This window comes from Acanthochromis polyacanthus, chromosome 19 (assembly GCF_021347895.1).
Source record: "Acanthochromis polyacanthus isolate Apoly-LR-REF ecotype Palm Island chromosome 19, KAUST_Apoly_ChrSc, whole genome shotgun sequence".
NCBI lineage: Eukaryota > Metazoa > Chordata > Actinopteri > Pomacentridae > Acanthochromis > Acanthochromis polyacanthus.
In genome coordinates, this window is record NC_067131.1 from 14,047,792 (window position 1) to 14,067,706 (window position 19,915).

A 19,915-nucleotide genomic window follows, 5' to 3' on the forward strand; every position below is an offset into this window, starting at 1 on the left:
TGTTGCAACCCCATCACACTACAGGCAATTTTTAAAGTTTCATCATTTTCCTGACTGCACAAGAGGTGAGAAGTGAGAGGGTGAAAATGCAATTCCCCAAACTGATGACTGCTATCCAAAATTACAAGAATGGAAAGACAAAGAGGCAACATTATCTCTTAATATGCCCAGCCTTGGGCCAAACTAATAAAGGCGCAATTGAATCAGCTCTAAATAAATGATGGTGCTGTAGTTTAATAACATATCATCTCCCCCACTGACAGCATTAGATCTGACACCATTATATATCTTAATAATTCCACAAGTTCAAATTGAAGGGCATTTGTCACGAGCAAATTCCCGTCGAGTGCTGCTTTATTTCCCTAACTCGTGATATTTGGGTCCGCTGAGATTTTCCGGCAAACACTGAGCACCACCAAGTGGAGGCGAGGAGAAGTGTGAGGAAACAAACGGTCCCACAAGCAAACGACGTAAAAACAAAGCACCCAAAGCTGCACGTCAACAAAAGGTTATTTAATGGCAGAATTTTATTTGTCTCGCATTGCTAAACCAATGCCAACACGCACCGCTACCCCTCGAAAGAAGATGAGCACAGTACATTTCAAAATATGACATCACAGAATAGAAATGGAAAAATAAAAAGGTTCGGTCACTCTCATGCATTTGTGCAAATAAATGATTCCTCGCTCTATTTATACATGTCGTCAACACTGCAAGGGCTCACTTGAAAGTTGGTACATAGGTCAGTTTATATACTGCATGTGTTGGGTGTAATACGCTGTATCCACCAGGCACTGAAGATGTTTGATTTATTCTGCACCACATGAGCCAGAAAGCAGTTTATGATCAAGCTGCTTGGACTAGTGATAAAAACTCCTCCTTAAACGTGACATTCAGTGAATCCACAGCATACTGCTATTATTATTATTATTACTATGATTAAAACTGCCACTGATAAATTTGCCTTCGGTACATAATTAGTTGATGATCAGTGCAGTGATTCACAGTGATTTTTTTTTTGTTACAGCTTTTTCTGTCTCATCAAGATATCAGTATTGTTGTAGGTTCTTTTGAGACATACAATAGCTGAAATCAGAACAAGTCAAAAATATATATACATATTGCACATCATGATTATTTTTGTGGATCTTCAGACAAAAGCAGAAGACAGCGTGGTTACACAGACTGAATCTCATCTCGATTGCTCCTGGCCCGTTAAAATGTCTATTCAGAACCAGACACAAAGCCTGTGATGGGGTCTTTGGACTAATAATAATCAGATCGGGGAAAAATATATTACACCACAAGTTGTAAACTGCATCAAAGTGGAACTGTGCGGCGGGAAAACCTGTGAGACAAATGAACACAATACAGAAAACGTTACTTTGCAAGTGAGCTGATTTACTTGGAGCGGGTAAATGAGCAATACTTATCATTCATACAAAAATGTCTATTACTTTGAAGAAATGTGCAAACAAAGCTTTAATAAAGGATGCCTGGACATGCTCTCTGATGCTGGCATTTGGAAACATATACAGTTCGAAAGTAACAACACATCCAAGAGTAGCACTTCTACATACTCAGTGTGGGCATCAGCAAGAATGTGCTTGCATAGTTAAGTGCATGCATAAGCAATTTATCATGCAACAACTGTCATATACTTCAAGAACGGTGAACTCTTTTCTCAGTCTATGTCAGTGCGCTGTACGGCGGACTCTGTAATGCAAGCTAAAGATGTGCACAAGCGTGAGGACGGGGCGGACTCAAATGCACCATAATGCTCTATGTACATGTATGGCGTTGAATGAAAGGCATCCGAGCTGTCTTTGAATGTGTCGTCCGGCTGTTGTGTGGCTTTTTTTTTTTTCTTTCATTAACCCTGTGTTCATCAGAGAGGAATGTTTGGAGATGTCTGGCAGTCTGAGGAGGCCGATTCCCTATTAAAAAAAATGTGGTAAAAGTGTTGGCATCAGCAGCTGGAGGGCAAAGGTGGGTGAGGAGTTATGTCTGAGGGGTAACAGGTTATTTGTAATTTTTAAAAAAAACACAAACATTGAGACCAATCCAAGATCTCCAGGCGTTTCACAGCAACGACACATGCTTCATTCCCGCGCTCCTCCTCCTCAGCCTCTCCACAGGCTTTTTCCGTACAAAAAAATACTTCTTAAAGGCTGTTGCAGAATTATCACATCAAAGAGCATATGTAAACAGCAGTTTGGGTTAAATAGGCTTAATTGTGTGTTGTTGTTTTTTTTTACTTGAAATTACATTTTCAGTGCTTAATAAATATTAAAATTGAATTACAAATTTACCAACACCTGCAGTTATACAATTTAGATTAAATACTTCTCTATGATTATCAGAGGCACTGATGTTTGTTGTTGACATATGGCTCTCGATATGGAAGGAGAGCTGTACATAAAGACTTTTTGAAAATATTTCACTGCATCAGCATGTTTAAAAACTGCCAGTAAACTTCCTTTGGCGACTGAGTAGTCCATGTTTGAGCTTCTTTCCACCATTATATCTGCTTTCCATCTTGTGCAAAGTGACTTTTATTTTCACCTTTCCTGCTTTGACATTCTTCTCCCAACAATGCTACAGACAGAACAAGGCAATAATTTCAATACATGTCCATGCGTATTTACAATACAGTATAATATTCCTCAAAATCAATGCAATCCATACAAAGTGCTTTGTTAAAATCCATTCCTAAATAACTATTTAACAATGTGGACAGTAAGTGTCCGGTATGGCAGCTGGTATTCAGTGACCACTGAAGAGCTACAGGTGCTTTAAAGTTGTTTGACAGACGCTTGGTCTAGTTTGATGGTTAAAACACCTCTGAGCTGCACTTGAGAGATTGTTATCAGGCCCTCAAATTAACATCACTTGGATCTCTGGCTAGTTTGTGTGGTGTTGATGGGGATCTTCCTGGACTGTATGGTCTTTTTAGCAGGCTCTTTCTTTGAAGGGTCCTTTGCACTGGCAGATGACTGGGTGGTCGTTTCTGCACCAGAGAGCTTCGATTTTGTGGAGGGCAGCAGTGAATGTTTAGCTGCAGCTGATGTTTTAGATGATTCCTTGTCTTTGGCTGCGGTCACGTTAGTCTGGGCCTCCGAAGCCACATTCTGGGCTTTTTTACTCGCTCCATGTGAGCTTCCCTCTCGAGTCGCATCTCCACCACCGTCCTCTGGACTTCCTTTAGATTCTCCTGCCCCTGATTTCCCACTGTCGCTTGGTTTACGGCCCTCTTTGGGCCTCAGAGCAGTTTTAAAGAAGGACAGACCCTTGTCCTCTGTCTTACTGTTCCTTCGAGGTCCACGTGAAGGTGGAGCTGCACTTGCAGAGGAAGCACCTACACTTGAAGTTCGGAGACTAGTCATGGAGGAGCTACTACTTGAGCTCCGGCCGGCTCCTCTTTCTTCACCAGCCCTACCTGGCCTGCTTTCTGCTCTACTAGCAGCACTCTGCCTGGAGGGAGGACCTCCATGAGTAGTTTTCCTGTCTGGCACTGCACTGGTCCGTGAGGAGTCACGACTAGTGCTCCTGTCTGCTGCTCTAGTCCTTGCTGAGGCTGAGCTTTTTTCACCTCCCCCTCTGGGTGAAGTCCTCCTTGGAGGGTGTGAGCTCTGTGATGCTGGAGAACCACTCTTCCTCTGCTGGGCAGAGTCAGGATGCAATACCTCTGGGGTTTGGGATGATCCTTTCTTGGAGGGGGTTGCTGTTCTTGAGGATCCACTCTTGCTAGCTTTAGCCGGTCCATCGCTTTTGTCCTTGGGGTTTGGACTCTTGGACTGAGTTCTAGATGGTGACTTGTCTACAGCAGGAGATGCAGGAGAGAGAGAGCTGGATGACGTTGAAGAGGTGGCAGGACGCTTCTTGGGGCTCCTTTCACTCTCTATCCCGGTCTTGGCTGAGGTCCTTTTAGCACCAGCGCTGTCTGCAGACCCGTTTCTTTGTTTGGGATCCTTTGCAGCTACGCCATGTCGAGGACTGACCTGTTCAGCAGCATTGACGACATTGTTGTTATCTCCAGTCTGGAGGGAGCTTCTCTGCTCGGCCTGGGCCACAGCTTTGGAGTGCACCTGCTCTATGAGCCTCTTAGTGCCTGCATTAGCATCCAAAGCAGCAAGGCCTGACTTGGCCCCTGATAATCTGTCCGGCTTAGGTGACCCAGTGAAGGAGGTTGACAGCTGGCTATCAACCACCTCTCCTATCCTCTCTAGCGTCGGCGATGAGGAGTGGGACTCCAAGGAGAAGCGAGATGGAGAGTTGGAACGGAGCTGGAGCTTAGCGGAGTGAGGCCAGGATGGTTTGGTGCCGTTTTCACTCAGCACGAGAGGGCTTGCGATGGAAGATCTTGAGGAGAATGTTTGCCTTTGCATTCCTCTCACTGCTGGTCGGGTTGATAGGCCTACGTGGTGGAAAGATACAAATCATTGTTAGATTCACCAGGAAAATACTTGTGTGTCACCTTATGATATAAGCAATAAAAACAAGGTGTGTTTTTGAATGAGTGTTCACCATCGTCCTCGCTCCGTTCACCAGTAAACTCAGCGGATTCCGAGAGTGAAGCGAGTGACGTGCGTCTGGAGGAACCAGATGAAGCTTGGCTGGGTGGACGGCTTCCCATCAGCCGACTGATCCAGTGCTCACATAGAGAAGAACTGGTAGAGCCTAAAGAGCCAGACACACAGTGGCTGAACACGGACAGCTTATTTCACACGTGTTTCAGACACTAATATCTAATATCAGTGCAAATTACCTCCCACAGAGCTGTTTGCAGACCAAGATGGGATTGTTGCACGTCTCTGATAGAACAAGATGTAAGCCGTCTGCTTGCAGACCTCCTCTTCAGACATGGGATGAACATCGCTGTCATCAAAGCAGTACCACTGTCCATCGATGGAGTTCTTACAGTGGGCTGGAAGACACAATGCAACAAATTATTAGAAACATCCTGGTGGGCTTTTATGAAAAGACAAGAACTACCCGTTGTGTATCGAGCTCCATTACCTGTGTAGTGCCCTCCCTGCATGGTCCCATGATGGTTGCACACTGCATACAGGTCGTAAAGGTAGTCCTCCGGATCGCGACCCATCCCATAAGGACGTCTCCATGGTGACCAGTGGGAAGGGAGGCTCCAGCTGCTCTGGCTCCTCTTTACCATATGGGGTGCCATGTCCATGCCTGTGAGCGGGAACTTCACCATGTTCTGCATCTTCATTCGTCGATCGGCATCCTGAAGTTGCAGCACATTTATGGTATTTTTGAACATCAAATTATTTTAAAAGCCGTTCAAAGAGATTAAAAGATATGAGCTCTATTTCATCTGCAATGGTACCTGTCTGAAGCGTTTCAGGTGAAGTATGAGGATGTCTGGCAGTGTCCAAAGGCTGAGTTTGATGCTGCCCTGTTGAAGCTGCTTACAGTGTGGACATCGCCATGCATCATCGGGAGCAAGCTGGAAATAATGCAGAAAAAGTTCCTCATTTAAAAGCAAGTACACTCTATTTTCTCTCTAGTTTTATATTGCTACTCTGCCAAGGAATGCGGCGGAGTTATGTGACGATTGGCGTACGTTTGTCTGTGAATCTGTCTGTCTGTGTGCAACATTACTCAAAACACACAAACGGACTTGGATGAAATTCTCAGGGAAGGTCAGAAAAGACACAAGGACCACCTCAATAGATTTTGGCAGTGATGCAGCCTAGAGTCTGCATCCATGGATTTGATAAGGATTACCCATTGCGAGATATAGCGGCTAGCAAGGTGTCACCGTAACCATGACAACAAGTAAACACTGCATCAGTTACCTGCATCAATTCACTCGGCGTGCTAAATATTTCAGTCACGCAATTCGGTATATGTACATAACACACGCATGTAAAACACATGCCTGTGCTCACGCAAGGCAATTTTATCTATATTAAATGGCCAGATTCTACGTTGCCGTGATTTCTGAATACACAAATTGAGGAATGAACAGTCGTGGAGTGCTGCGATCTCCGAGTGCTTTTCTTGCTGGACACCTTTTTATATTCTATAAATTAAAACATTCCATCCAATGCTATGCTAATTTATCAGTATTTATAGATTGTGGCATACTGGCTGAAAACGAGATTCAAGAACACATTTCGCTCAATTCAGCCTTAGATGCTATCTCACTCACTTCCAATTAACATTTTCAATATTCTCCTGTATTGGAGAGATGGGCTCAAACTGCAGATGAATACCAGCATGCAGCAAAGAATAGTGATATAAAATAATGCAAATATGCATTCAGTATTAGTAATGTTCCCATCACTTCCGCAGCCTGCATGATATCAGCTGCAGCTTACCTGTTCCTCTTTGGTGTAGAGTTGAAAGCACTGAGCCAGGGAGCAGGTCTGAGGCTGCAGATGCTGCTCCTTCACTTGACGCACACTTTCAGCATCTGGGATGTATTCATCCTCCGTTCTTTTGAACAGACTGTGGGCGTGACATGGCACAAGTCACAGTGGGATCACGCCGAACTTCAAAAGACAGTTACTGTGTGTACTCACGTTAAAATACACAGATCTGAGAGGAGACGTAACACCTCGCACATCTGCCCTGAGCTTAATGAAGGTCTCACACTTACTAGTCTTTCGTCTCCTTGTCCCATTCCACCACGATTTTGACATGAGGTGGCCCCCCAGGACCGCAGGACTTGAACGCCCTGTTGAAAATCAGAGCGGAAATTTACATTGTGTTTAACATTTTATGCACTCACGTGTAGAATTATAACAGCACGGAATGATTTGAAGGAATGTCACTTTTAGATTCCTCCACAAGCCAATACAATCAGTATTTATGTTCAAATAGATCATATTATATGGTATATTCATGGTCAAAATATCTTCCTGTTTGCAAAAAACAGCAGCACAAATGGAAATATTAAGTTCTGGCAACCTAGGAAAAAAAAGAAACGCTACAGTCTGTCAAACTTTAACTCAAACAAGGCTTGAAATTTAAAGTTTTGGCAGGCTAATTTAAAGTTTTGTCAAACTACAAAAAAGAAGCACTACATTGTGTCAAACTTAAGTTCAAACTAGGCAGAGAGTTTCTTGTTTGTTTAATTGTGTGGAACAAATGTCCTTTTTTCCTCATTCTTTTCATTTGAAAAAATCCATGCAACAACCACAGAGGTCAACACTTTCTTAGAAGAAAATCCATAAAAAAAAACTGAAAAGCTATTACACATCTCAGGAGATATTTGTAACATCAATACCACTGAAGACATACTGTAGCTCTTCAATCAACTTCAGGTGAACTGAACATGCTGCAAGATTTATGTAATTCAAACGGGTCAACGCTGCCTCCACGTGGTGAGACGTGACATTACCTCTCCACGGAGGGATGGCAGAGCGGCTGCTCCTCCTGAGGCAACAGATATGTGATTCCAACCACTCCGACCACTCGCAAAGTGAAGGGCCCTACCTACACATCATCAAGGATGAGACGTTATAAAACACATAACTGTAATTGAAAGATTTTTGAACGTATAAAGGTTTGTGTGTGTAAGTCTAAGCTAAGAATATTCACCTGCACAAAGACTCCAGGGCGCAAAAGATGCTTCATCTTCTCCAAGATCTCTTTCTGCAGAATATCCCATGTCACTGTACGCTCCAAGTATAGAATAAATGGATTGCCAAACCTGCAGGAGTTACAAAAACAACGAAATTTTGAAACATCGCACCTTTTACTTGCATAATACTGAGTTAAATGTGTATTTCGTACTTTTATAATACTATATTTTATTGTAAATACCACTCATCTTGCACCACATTGTAAATACCAACGATTTTTGCATCTTTTTTTTGTAAATACCGGCATTTTTGGCACCTTATTGCTGTCTGTCTGTCTACCTGCGTCCTTGTTGTCCAGCGCAGGCTCTGTTGCACACCAGCAGGACAATCTTCTCAGCCTGCCCACTGTTCTTATTGGGACTCTGAGGCGGCGTAGTAGGCTCCTGTATTTGTGTGGATATCCTGTTGTTATCTGTGCCATACTTCAAGTTGTTCTGATTGAGATTTGCATGTGGGCTCCCTGGAATGAACACACAAAAGAAAATTACTTCCAAAATCAATCCAACATGCTGATCACTTTGTGTAGCAGCTTCCTGAAAAGCATTTCACCCCAATATTAGTCCACGTCTAATCTAATCAGAGCTCCTCCGGCCGTAACAAGACAAAGAGCTAAGCTAATTTTAGGGGAACAAACAGGATGTCGTACCGCCTCGCTTGGAGCGGATCTGCTCCGGTCTGAACAGCTCGGGTGTCTCGAAGGCAAAGATGGAGTCGCTCTCCTGAATGATCTCAAGGTCGTCGTCGTCGTCGCAGAAGGAGCGATGAAAGCCGTCGTAGTACATTTCAGTGAGGACAATCTGAGTGGAGACGGAGAACAAAAACATCGAGTGGGTTGATTAATTCGTTTGAGCGAGAAGTACAAGAAATTAAACCATCAAATCCTGTGCTGGCAACTTGACCATGCAATTTTCCTAAAATAACACAAAACATCTTTAATCCTCTTAATTTTGACACATTAACAGCCTTAGAACAGGAACTTTTAACCGACCTGTTGGGCAGGGATTTTGGTCTCTTGAGCCACAGCTAGTCTCAACCTGGACACGGTGCCAGACAGAGGCACCGCCACCCCGACTCTCATACAGTGGGAGCACTTTCCTTGGTACACCACTGTCACATACAGGGGCCTGCAACACAAAAACACTCAAATTAATTGGCTGTTTCATAACTGTGGCTGGACGGATGTTTCAAAGATAGACAGCATCTTCTAATTTTAGCTTTCTCCTGTCACATCTTTCAGTGTTTGTCTCCGCTGGACTTGACAGTCTTTTTAATGCTGGGTTCAGACTGGATCTTGTCTCATTGCATTTTTGGATACAGGGACTTATTCTTTTTTTTTCGTCTGACAGCTATTGTCTTACTTGTAAACCAAATGCAGAGTCACCTTACCGTGTGTGAGGTACCGGGATTGGCAGTGAGATGCAGAGGAAAGGATCAAAGGTGTTGCTCTGTTTCTGGCAGTGAGGGCAAGTCAGAGAGGACCTGAACAGAGACACGAGGAGCATGAGTAAATGCAAATGAAATTTCGCTAAAGTATCATTTTAAAGACATCGACAGTCAGCTCAGTTAACCATGAAGACAGGAAACGGGAAAAAGAGCTAGCCAACAAGCACCTAGAAACCTCTCTAATTAACTTGTTATATTCTTTGATCACTTGTTTATTTAGGGCAAAAACTGAAGCAGAAAACAAGTTACGGCTTCATTGGAGTTACTATTGTTTTGCTGTGTAGATAAAACTCCAGGTCCCTGCTTCCAGTCAAGAAATAATCAGGTCCATAAACTCCTGTAAACCAGGTGCAGCTCAGAGCTCGACTGATATATGAGTTGACCAACTGCATCAGTGAATTCATTTATCTGTTTTTTTAAGGGAGCATGATGCAGAAAACGGTGCTTGAGGTGATTTAGAAAAGGTGTCACATAAGGATACAAATTTTAAACAATTCTCTTTGGCAATAGTCGACCATTTTATCACTCAATAGTCAGCTGATCATTAAAAAGGTAGGCTTCTACCATATACTGATGAATCCATTTCAAATCACAGACACCTAACATTTGCCATAAATCTAATTTGTACACATTCAACATCATTGCTCGAACCAGAAGCCATTAACAACCACAGAAGTCTCTGTCATGGCGGCCTGTTGGTAGCTAAATGTTCACAAAAGCACTAAATGGGTATCGCAAAATACAGAACTTCCTAGTTGAACTGATCCAAAGTCAAACATTTAACTCATTTAAGTGATCGGCTAACACTTGAAGTCTTACCTGCTTACTCTGATTTTAAATGTTTTTAGCTTTTCTCCTGCCTACACTTGGAACATTCTGCAGCAAACACTGAAGCCTTGCGGAGCTTTTTCTGTTGATTAATTTAAGCTAACAATCGCAGACTGCACTGTTGCCTCGTTGATTGTTGCCTTTTATTCTGTTGACCGCACTCTCGACACAATTCCCGATGAAGGTTTGCTCTTAATGATTTAAATAAAGGTTGAGTAAATGAATGAATGCTCTCTGCTTACCAACATCGACCTGTCTGTAGTTCATCGAACACCTCCTCTGGTTGCTACAATATTGAACACAATCGAGCTGCAGTCTTCCATCTTTAAGTATTTAGAGGTACTACAACCAGACACTACAGCTAATCCACAAAACATTTTCTGACATGCATGTTGCCGTCTGCCTTTTCCCTTATTTTTGGTTGTAATTGGTTAAATTATGAACAGCAATTAACTGATCTATAGCTAATCATTAAGATCCTCAATGTTGTAACATAGTTTGTCCATCAGAACACCTCCACCTCCCTTGTTCACAATACTCTCACTACTGCCTGCAGCACATGTAGCAGAGTACACATCACAGATAAGCTGACAGTGATGCGGAGTACAGTGGTGTCTTCACATTAAGTAGTTGGTGAAATACAAATATCCCATCATTTACTCTTTCAAATATAACTCCTATAACATAAATGTAAAGAATATTGGTTGATATTTCAATAGCACTACTGGCTCCACACACAGATCAACCATCAGTCAGGCTGTTTCTATATGAAGAGTTCATTTGCAAAAACGGGTAACTCCGTTTTCAGAAAACTCATTTTTTTATTGTTTGCTTGAGATAATAATAATAACAACACTAATAATTTATTTTTCTCTATTTTGTCATGTAGTTTACTACTGAGTGAAATCCACTCAACTTCAGTTTGATTGATATTATCTCAAGTAAATAATAAAAAAACGTTTTCTGAAAATGTATCAAAACGGAATTATGTTTTTGCAAATGAACTCTTCATATTTTGTTTGTTTTTGCTTCAGTTTTGCAGATGTTGGTCTGTCATTTTACTCATTTCTCACAATGTCAAATTACTCTGAAATTTTAATTAGTAGCACAGTTATGTTGTACAAAAATATCCTGATTCAACTTGTGATTAGTGATTCCATTCATGTGACATGCAGCAGACAGTCTTCACAAAAGATATAATATGTTGTGGGCATTTTCTTAGAAACTACTTATAAATGCAATGTTAAACAGATAAGACTGAGGTGTAAATATCAACAGCTGATAATCTCACCTGTATTGTGCCTGAAACAGCTCCTGTACAAAGAGCCAGGTGCTGGTAGTGGAGATCCTTCAGGGACAGTTTCTTCTTCTACTGGAGGCTGGAAAAACAAGAAGACACAAAACAGTTACTTGACAATAACTGCATGATAAATAACACCACAAGAAGCACAGTTTACAATATCGTAATGTTCAGTTTATTACAGTATCGATCCCACAAATGGCTCAACATTCAGATAAAACATTATAAATATTCATAAATGTTGATTATTGATTCTTCTGTAATACAACTGTAACATCTAACTGTGATCTAAATTGCTGTTTACCTTCCTGGGGGGTCTGATGTCTGGGTGGACAATTTGGTTGAGGTCTTCATGAACTCTGTCAAGTAACCAGAGGAGGAATTCCTGGGCATCGTGCTGAGAGTTTCCCTTAAACTGAAGGGCGCTCTTCGACACCACATTCTGCAGAAGGAACAAACTGGGTTTTAGTGCACAAAAACAGAGGAAGGTTTGCAGTGCAGCGAGAACCACTTGTGTTTGCCTGATCATAAAATATTCAGTGTGTTTGACCAGGACGATGATCAGCAGAATCCCAAAGGTCAGCAGAGTTGTACAAGCTTTTAAAAGCAAGGACACGGACTGAAGCTTAACCTTAAACAATTAGCTGCTGGAGATGACAACAGTTTGTACTCTACAGAGCCACCCAGACTGGCAGCTGTGAAGTCACCTCCACTCACCGGCTATCAAATGTCACACAGGGTCAAAGATATGACGGGACTGAGCGCTGTGTACCTTCTCAGCATCTCCTGTGGGACAGTCCACCTCATTTTGAAAGGATTACGAAGGCAGCCTCAGCTTGTACAAAACCAAAGAGCCAGACTTCCTTCAGAGGCTCGACCACAAAGGTCGCGTGAAAGGTCATCTGGGTGGATATTAAAGATTCATTTTCTATATATCTGAGTCTCTTTGAAACAGCACTTTGACATTAGTAGCATTTCCAGTGAACTGTGTTGCTGTGTGTATTTCTGGTGAAAAGAAAGAAGCTGTCTATGAAATGGAATTTTTTTATTTGTAAAAGATTGTCAGGTAGATCCCTATACTGTAGAATTTGCACAATTACATTAAAATTCCCAAAGTAAGAGTAAGACAAATGCTTTAATAAGGTAGGCATGATAGTAGATTATCACTATGTGACGACTGTGGCCAAAACAATTCACGATATTGATAATAATCCTCAGAAAATTTGAAAAAAAAACAAGAAAAATGCTTTTTTCAGGTGTCTTGCGCTCATCTGGCATCTCCTCTGATATCGCAACCAGAGTTTAGGTGCTATACAGCCACCTATTATCTAGTACAATCAGCCAGACACTAGAATTAGATTATTTACAATATTATCACATGTCTAATATTAACACGATATCAGTTAAGGACAAACAATTCGTACAAAACATCTAACTGCCACTTTTCTGGCAGACACTGTGTTTGCGATTTGATTTTTATCATATTTTTTTGCCTCAGTTCAATATTTAACACATGTAATGGCGCACTGACATCAAAAGTGTGTCTGTCACACGTGGAGGATGGCATTATGCGTGAAACCACTGATATGACAGTTGAAACTCGGTGTCAGAGTCACTACAAAACATAAATCCTAAATTGTAGCCTTTGCAATTTGCTTACTGAGTTATTTGAAATTGTGATTTCAGTGTGAAACATATCAACACTTCAGATTTAATATCAATATATTCCATATATTTTGTATTATTTTTTGAATATCAGGATTATTGTCAGTACACAAATGTCATGACACTTGTAGTGGTGGGTAATTTTATATGAGCACATGCCATCAGCCAGTGTCATCATTTAAAGAGATACTCCACCAGTTTAATGTTGCACTTCCCTGTACTTGAGGGCTGGTTGCGACTTAAGTTGACATATTGTCTGTTTCAGCAGCTAGTACTACTAGAAAACTAGTAGTACAGTTTCTGTAATGCAACTCAATAGCATCAGTTGTTAGTCTTTCACTGCCAAATACACACGTGGACAAAATTGTTGGTACCCCTCAGTTAAAGAAGGAAAAACCCACAATTCTCACTGAAATCACTTGAAACTCACAAAAGTAACAATAAATAAAAATTTATTGAAAATTAAATAATCAAAATCAGCCATCACTTTTGAATTGTTGATTAACATAATTATTTAAAAAAACAAACTAATGAAACAGGCCTGGACAAAAATGATGGTACCCATAACTTAATATTTTGTTGCACAACCTTTTGAGGCAATCACTGCAATTAAACGATTTCTGTATTTGTCAATGAGCGTTCTGCAGCTGTCAACAGGTATTTTGGCCCACTCCTCATGAGCAAACAGCTCCAGTTGTCTCAGGTTTGATGGGTGTCTTCTCCAAATGGCATGTTTCAGCTCCTTCCACATATGTTCAATGGGATTCAGATCTGGGCTCATAGAAGGCCACTTTAGAATAGTCCAACGCTTTTCTCTCAGCCATTCTTGGGTGTTTTTGGCTGTGTGTTTTGGATCGTTGTCCTGTTGGAAGACCCATGACCTGCGACTGAGACCAAGCTTTCTGACACTAGGCAGCACATTTCTCTCCAGAATGCCTTGATAGTCTTCAGATTTCATCGTACCTTGCACACTTTCAAGACACCCTGTGCCAGATGCAGCAAAGCAGCCCCAAAACATTACTGAGCCTCCTCCATGTTTCACCGTAGGGACGGTGTTCTTTTCTTCGTATGCTTGGTTTTTGAGTCTATGAACATAGAGTTGATGTGCCTTACCAAAAAGCTCCAGTTTGGTCTCATCTGTCCAAAGGACATTCTCCCAGAAGCTTTGTGGCTTGCCAACATGCATTTTTGCAAATTCCAGTCTGGCTTTTTTATGAGTTTTTTTCAGCAGTGGTGTCCTCCTTGGTCGTCTCCCATGAAGTCCACTTTGGCTCAAACAACGACGAATGGTGCGATCTGACACTGATGTACTTTGGCCTTGGAGTTCACCTTTAATTTCTTTGGAGGTTGCTCTGGGCTCTTTGGATACAATTCCAACGATCCGTCTCTTCAATTTGTCATCAATTTTCCTCTTGCGGCCACGTCCAGGGAGGTTGGCTACTGTCCCGTGGGTCTTGAACTTCTGAATAATATGAGCCACTGTTGTCACAGGAACTTCAAGCTGTTTAGAGATGGTCTTATAGCCTTTACCTTTAAGATGTTTGTCTATCATTTTTTTTCGGATGTCCTGGGACAATTCTCTCCTTCGCTTTCTGTTGTCCATGTTCAGTGTGGTACACACCTTTTCACCAAACAGCAGGGTGACTACTTGTCTCCCTTTAAATAGGCAGACTGACTGATTATGAGTTTGGAAACACCTGTGATGTCAATTAAATGACACACCTGAGTTAATCATGTCACTCTGGTCAAATAGTTTTCAATCTTTTATAGAGGTACCATCATTTTTGTCCAGGCCTGTTTCATTAGTTTGTTTTTTTAAATAATTATGTTAATCAACAATTCAAAAGTAATGGCTGTTTTTGATGATTTAATTTTCAATAAATTTTTATTTATTGTTACTTTTGTGAGTTTCAAGTGATTTCAGTGAGAATTGTGGGTTTTTCCTTCTTTAACTGAGGGGTACCAACAATTTTGTCCACGTGTGTAAATGTCCCCACCTTTCAGACGTCCGGGATTTCTAGTTTGAATCTCACATCCAATCTGAGATGGCCCCAATCGCATCACCAGGTTTATTTTGTCAAATAATACCATCAACAGACATCACACAACAGACTCTTCATGAGAAGCAAACTCATCTTTGACTGTAAGGTTGGTGGAGTGCTCGCTTCTGGTTCTCGCATGTGCATTTAAATTAAATGATATGTTGGTCAAACTTGCAGTGAAAAAAAAAAATCAAATCTATATTATGCTTTTTGAGACACATAAAATTTGTGCAAACTTACAAAATTCACACCAAATGGAGTTATTCTCTCCCACAAAAAACTATTTTCACCTGACTGTAATGCCTTGCTTGAAGTCAAAGCTGTTCTTCCTGCATTTGTTTACGTCATCATGTTACACAGTTGCATAATATCTGCTTTGACCAATCAGAGCAGGCAGAGCTTTTCAGGAAAAATGGAGCATTTCAGACAGAGGGGAATAAAAAGGGCTGCAGCATCGTTCAGAATGAGTGAATTATATGTTTTTTAATCAAAATGCAGGTAAACATATATTAGTAGACCTGAAAAAGACTAAATTCTAGACCTGTAAATGTGCATAATATGGGTTCTTTAAACGCAAGCGGAGCGTGTGGATCCTCCAAAGGCTAACTATGACAAATTCATATCGAGGAAATGAAGCAAAACAGATTCATTAGATTTTGAATTTTAAAAGCTGCAAACTTCTGAAATTCTTTGCATTGAAATTAAGTATCTGAATTTTGACTCTGAATTTCTAAGCATTGAAAAACAAAAGTGAATATTTGTTCATTTTGACGAGCTGAATTCAGACCAAAAAAAAAAACGCAAATACAAAATGGGATGAGTCTGATTTGCCTTAAAACAAACATGATTGAATTGCCACAATGAAATCACAAAACAGAGCGAAAGTAGAATTTGTCTAGCAGGCATGCAAAAAAGTTGCTTAGTGCATGGATGTCTACAATACTGACAAAAACCACTGATCACATTTTTACTTATTGGAAAGGAGCATGTACAGAGGCCCTGCATGACAATAATTCTTTTAGTCTCTGATATCAGCTAAACTGAGCTGTGCACAGACCATCTCCATTGTTTCTCCATCAATCACTCACTTAAATTAAGTAGCGCTTTTCACAAACAGTAAACGTCCCTCATCTCTTGCAGGATGTTCAATGAGAGTAGGTACAGATTGTGCTCTTGGGCAGTTGTGATCGTGTGCAACAACGTAATCCTCAAACCAACCGCCTCTGAGAGAAAATGGATTGTGAGACAGCGGATAATTCCCCCGTGTTATTAGTACAGACGCCTCTAATGATCTTTAAGTGCTCTCAGTTTAGGCTCAGATTGTGGTTCGAGACAAGAAGCACGAAGCCTTCACATGTGCGCTGTAATGTACACTGATCAGGAAAATGAGTTGGCTTCGCTGAAGTTCAATTAGATGCACTTGGAGTTGTTACGTAAATGAGGAAATTATGTTTTTGTACATCTGAAGAGACGGTTTGACCTTAAATCCATCTAAATATTACATTTATTTAGATATTTGAAATAAAAACAATGTTTCTACTGCATGTCCTCACAAATGTATAAGTAATAATGCTTTAAAAAGTAACATTCAGACATATTACAAGCCTCAGCAATTCAAATTAGCAATAAAGAAACCCTAATTTATTTCAAATTAGGGCATTAAGTTTTATAAATGTTCTTTATCAAAGTGCCTGCTCTTTATTTCCCTATTAATTGGAGCATAACCAACGTCTCTTACCCTGATAAGGATAATCTATTTCAAATCAGACTCTTTCTGCTCTGGCTGGCAACCAAGGTAGAAAGAAATGGACAGAAATAGCAACACCGTCAAGAATAAAGAACGTGCTGTATGGCCCTGTTCAATTTTGTTTCTCTCCATTCTGAATTTTGAACTTTCGAAAACTAGGCTATCAGACAAAAAAAAAAAAAAAAGACCCACAAAAGGCGTCCCTGTTGGGAAAGAACAATCCTTTGTGATCGTGACAGGCAAACTTTTCACAGGCAGGATTCAGGTTTAAGAGGTGAAATGATGAAAACGAGGCTGGAACAAAAGCTGATAAGTGTGGGACAGACAATGATGGAGTCAAAAAATAACACGTAAAAATAAAAAGAGGAGTTTTATTACAGCTCAGCTCTCGGACTGAGGTCTCAGCTGACCAGCTAAAGCAGGCTTGTAAAAGAAGGAGTGTTAGCCTGCGAACACTGGCTTTGCCTGTTTTATTAGGATTTATTCTACTATAAAAAGGCAGTTTGTAAGTTGAATTATTACATAAACTGTAATCATAACTGCAAGCCCTTGTATGGAAACTAATCCTCGATCAAAGGCAGAAAATAACACGAATGTTTCATATAAAGCAAAATAAAGGTTGTACTCTAGAGAATTAGAGAAACATAGGAGCCACACAGAAGGATAAAACTAATCATCCATGTTTACTCTTTCTGTAAATATTCTGACAAATAAAGGAATTCCATGACATTAAATAAGAACACACTTGGATTTTTTGTAAATTTGTTGTTACAGATTTTAGTATTCTGCTACAGAACACAAAAAGGCATGTTTGTTTTAGTATTTGCCACCAATGATTCACGAATTAGAAGTGTGCAAGAGTTCAACTGGCTTAGCTCATCTCACTAATTTACCATTAAGGGCAGTCTGTGAGAGGCACAAACTGGCTATATTATGCAACTAATACCCATCTGTATTTACTATTCCCCTGAAAATAACACGGCATCTGTCACGTTTTTAAAACGCACATATGGGGCATGTGGAAACAATCACTAACATTTAAGATCCTGATGGGAAATGGCATCAAAACAAGGAAAAAATATGTTAAAAAAAACATGCATATACTATGCTCAATGGGTTATTCTGTGAAATATGTTCATACCACTCTGTTTATACTGAATATTATACTGAATATAATACACACATTACTCTAATAACTGTTATTATTAGAGGGTTTTATTGCCAAGTAGGTTTTCATGTGCAAGGAACAGGAAAAAGTAACATATAGATTTTTATAGACAAACAAGAAGCAGTCTTAAAAGTCAAATCAGTAGTAAGTGTAATCAAAGGCTTATACATCCGAAAAAGTAATAGAAAAGCTTTGAGTGTGTACATTCCTGCTGTCACTTGGTGGTTTTTCACTGCACTGCACTTTTACTGCTTCTTTTGTACTTCTGGTTGGATGAAAACCTGCATTTCTCTGTGCTGGTACCCTGTGCATTAATTACGCTTAATCTAATACATTGTGTGAGATGTTTAAAAAAACAAAAAAACATGTGGGCCCCCTGCGTGGACACTCCGCCTACCTTGAAGTCTCTGCTGTGCTGAGGAGTGTACTCAAAGGTCCAGAGAGCCCGGACCAGCCCGGACAGCTGCTCGGTCACCTCCCCGGTCTCCTGCTGCTGGCTGCTGGCCTTCTTCTGCACCAGCACCCCGTTGGACTTGGCCTTGTCGTTGTTGCTGGTCGTCTCCCCTCCTCTGAACTGCTCCAGAGCCAGGTACTCTGCGAACAGCTCGGTGTTGCTCAGGCACTGCAGGATGGCGTTCATGAAGCAGGTGTTGCCGTGGTTCTTGAGCCCGGCCACCCCCGGAACCTTGTCCCCGAAGGGAAACCCCCCGCAGTCGCTGTCGTCGGACGGCACCGAGCCTCCGGTGATGCTCGGGATCAAAGCTGCCTCTTCCTTCTCGTCCTGCTCGGCCTGTTCGTCGGTGCCGAAATGAGAGAGAGTGGACAGAGTCCTGAGAACTCTGTTCATGAAGCTGCCCACGGAGCGCACCGAGCTCCTCCGGAACAGCTTCTTGCTGAAGGATTTCTTCTCCTTGTTGCTGACAACTTTCGACATGATGGCTTTCCCTGTGTCTTCTTCTTTTTTAAAAATCCAGAAAGAAGGGCACCCCTTTATTCAGAGCTCGTCCCTGCGCGGGGACACTTGGTGATGTTTTACGCAGGGCCTGGGCATATTTCACAGAAACATAAAGGCCTGGCAGTTGTGGGGATCACATCACATGGAGACAAACAGCGTGAAATCAGCCCACTTGCAACACTGCGTCGGATTGCATAAACAGCCTCCATGGAGAGCCACTATCAGGGCGCTTTGCATGAATGCCTGGGGTCGTCCCGCACCGGCCAGCAGCCATCATCAGCTCTAGCTCCGGTGACATAACATCACCGGTGTCATTGTTCGGCCACGAAAACAAGGCGGCGAGGCAGTCTGTCGGACATAAACATCAAAATGAACCTCGCGTAATTAGTGCCGAGCGGGATTCCTCATCATTTATTCAAGAAACCGCAGCTCCACCCTTCTTTTTAAAGCCATTTCTTCACCTTCTGCTCGTCACATCGGCGGCGATGCTTAAAAAATGACGATATGGTGTGTTTTTTTGATTACCCAGTGGACGTCTTCCCTAAATCGCCTCCACAGTGGGCGCGCTCGCCGGAGCCGTGCCAAGCTGAGGAACCCCCCGACCGGAGCGACACCACAGCCCGCCGCTCCCTGGGCTGCCGCGGGGCATCTCTTCCTGCGCCAGATGTGGAAGGTGGCGGACGTTTCGGCGTCCCCATCCGAAAGTTTCCCCCCCACCCACCCACCTCCCCTGACACTCGCCTGTTTATCAGGGTCAGTGCGCCTCAATTCCGCCCGCGGATGGGATGGATGGCGAGGCCGCTTCTCCCGTCTCCATCATCATCAGCAGCATCAGCAGCAGCATCTCCTCCTTCTGGAGGCTCCGACACTGCAGGCAGGGCGGTAACGGCTGACGTCAGGGCCAAACACTGGTCCATGTTGGAGGAGAGAGCAGGTACAGCGGCATGTGATGCTGGAGGAGGCTCCACAGCCCTGTTTCTGGACAGCATGGACACCGATGGCAGCCAATAGGGGAGCAATTGGAAATTTATTACTGGTTCGCATCATTCATTGGGAATATAAATAGTAACAGTTGGATTATTTTAAGTACATGATACAACAAAGAGCCCAACAAGGCTGCTAATGAAAAACGAGTGTTACTTCATTCAATCATT

At 41.9% G+C, this 19,915-nt stretch overlaps 1 protein-coding gene across 1 annotated transcript; it reads right to left on the reverse strand.

Moving 5' to 3' along the window:
• Nucleotides 1–498: 498 nt before the first annotated feature.
• Nucleotides 499–19,672, reverse strand: LOC110969993 (ubiquitin carboxyl-terminal hydrolase 31-like). Its single transcript, XM_022220188.2, is given in 17 exon segments — nucleotides 499–4,417; nucleotides 4,528–4,680; nucleotides 4,769–4,927; nucleotides 5,020–5,245; nucleotides 5,348–5,467; nucleotides 6,345–6,474; nucleotides 6,626–6,703; nucleotides 7,370–7,464; nucleotides 7,570–7,681; nucleotides 7,893–8,073; nucleotides 8,260–8,410; nucleotides 8,602–8,737; nucleotides 9,000–9,092; nucleotides 11,176–11,209; nucleotides 11,212–11,263; nucleotides 11,489–11,626; nucleotides 18,204–19,672. Coding segments are annotated over 17 exon segments (3,924 nt in total). The 5' UTR covers nucleotides 18,741–19,672; the 3' UTR covers nucleotides 499–2,888.
• Between the last annotated feature and the right edge of the window lie 243 nt (nucleotides 19,673–19,915).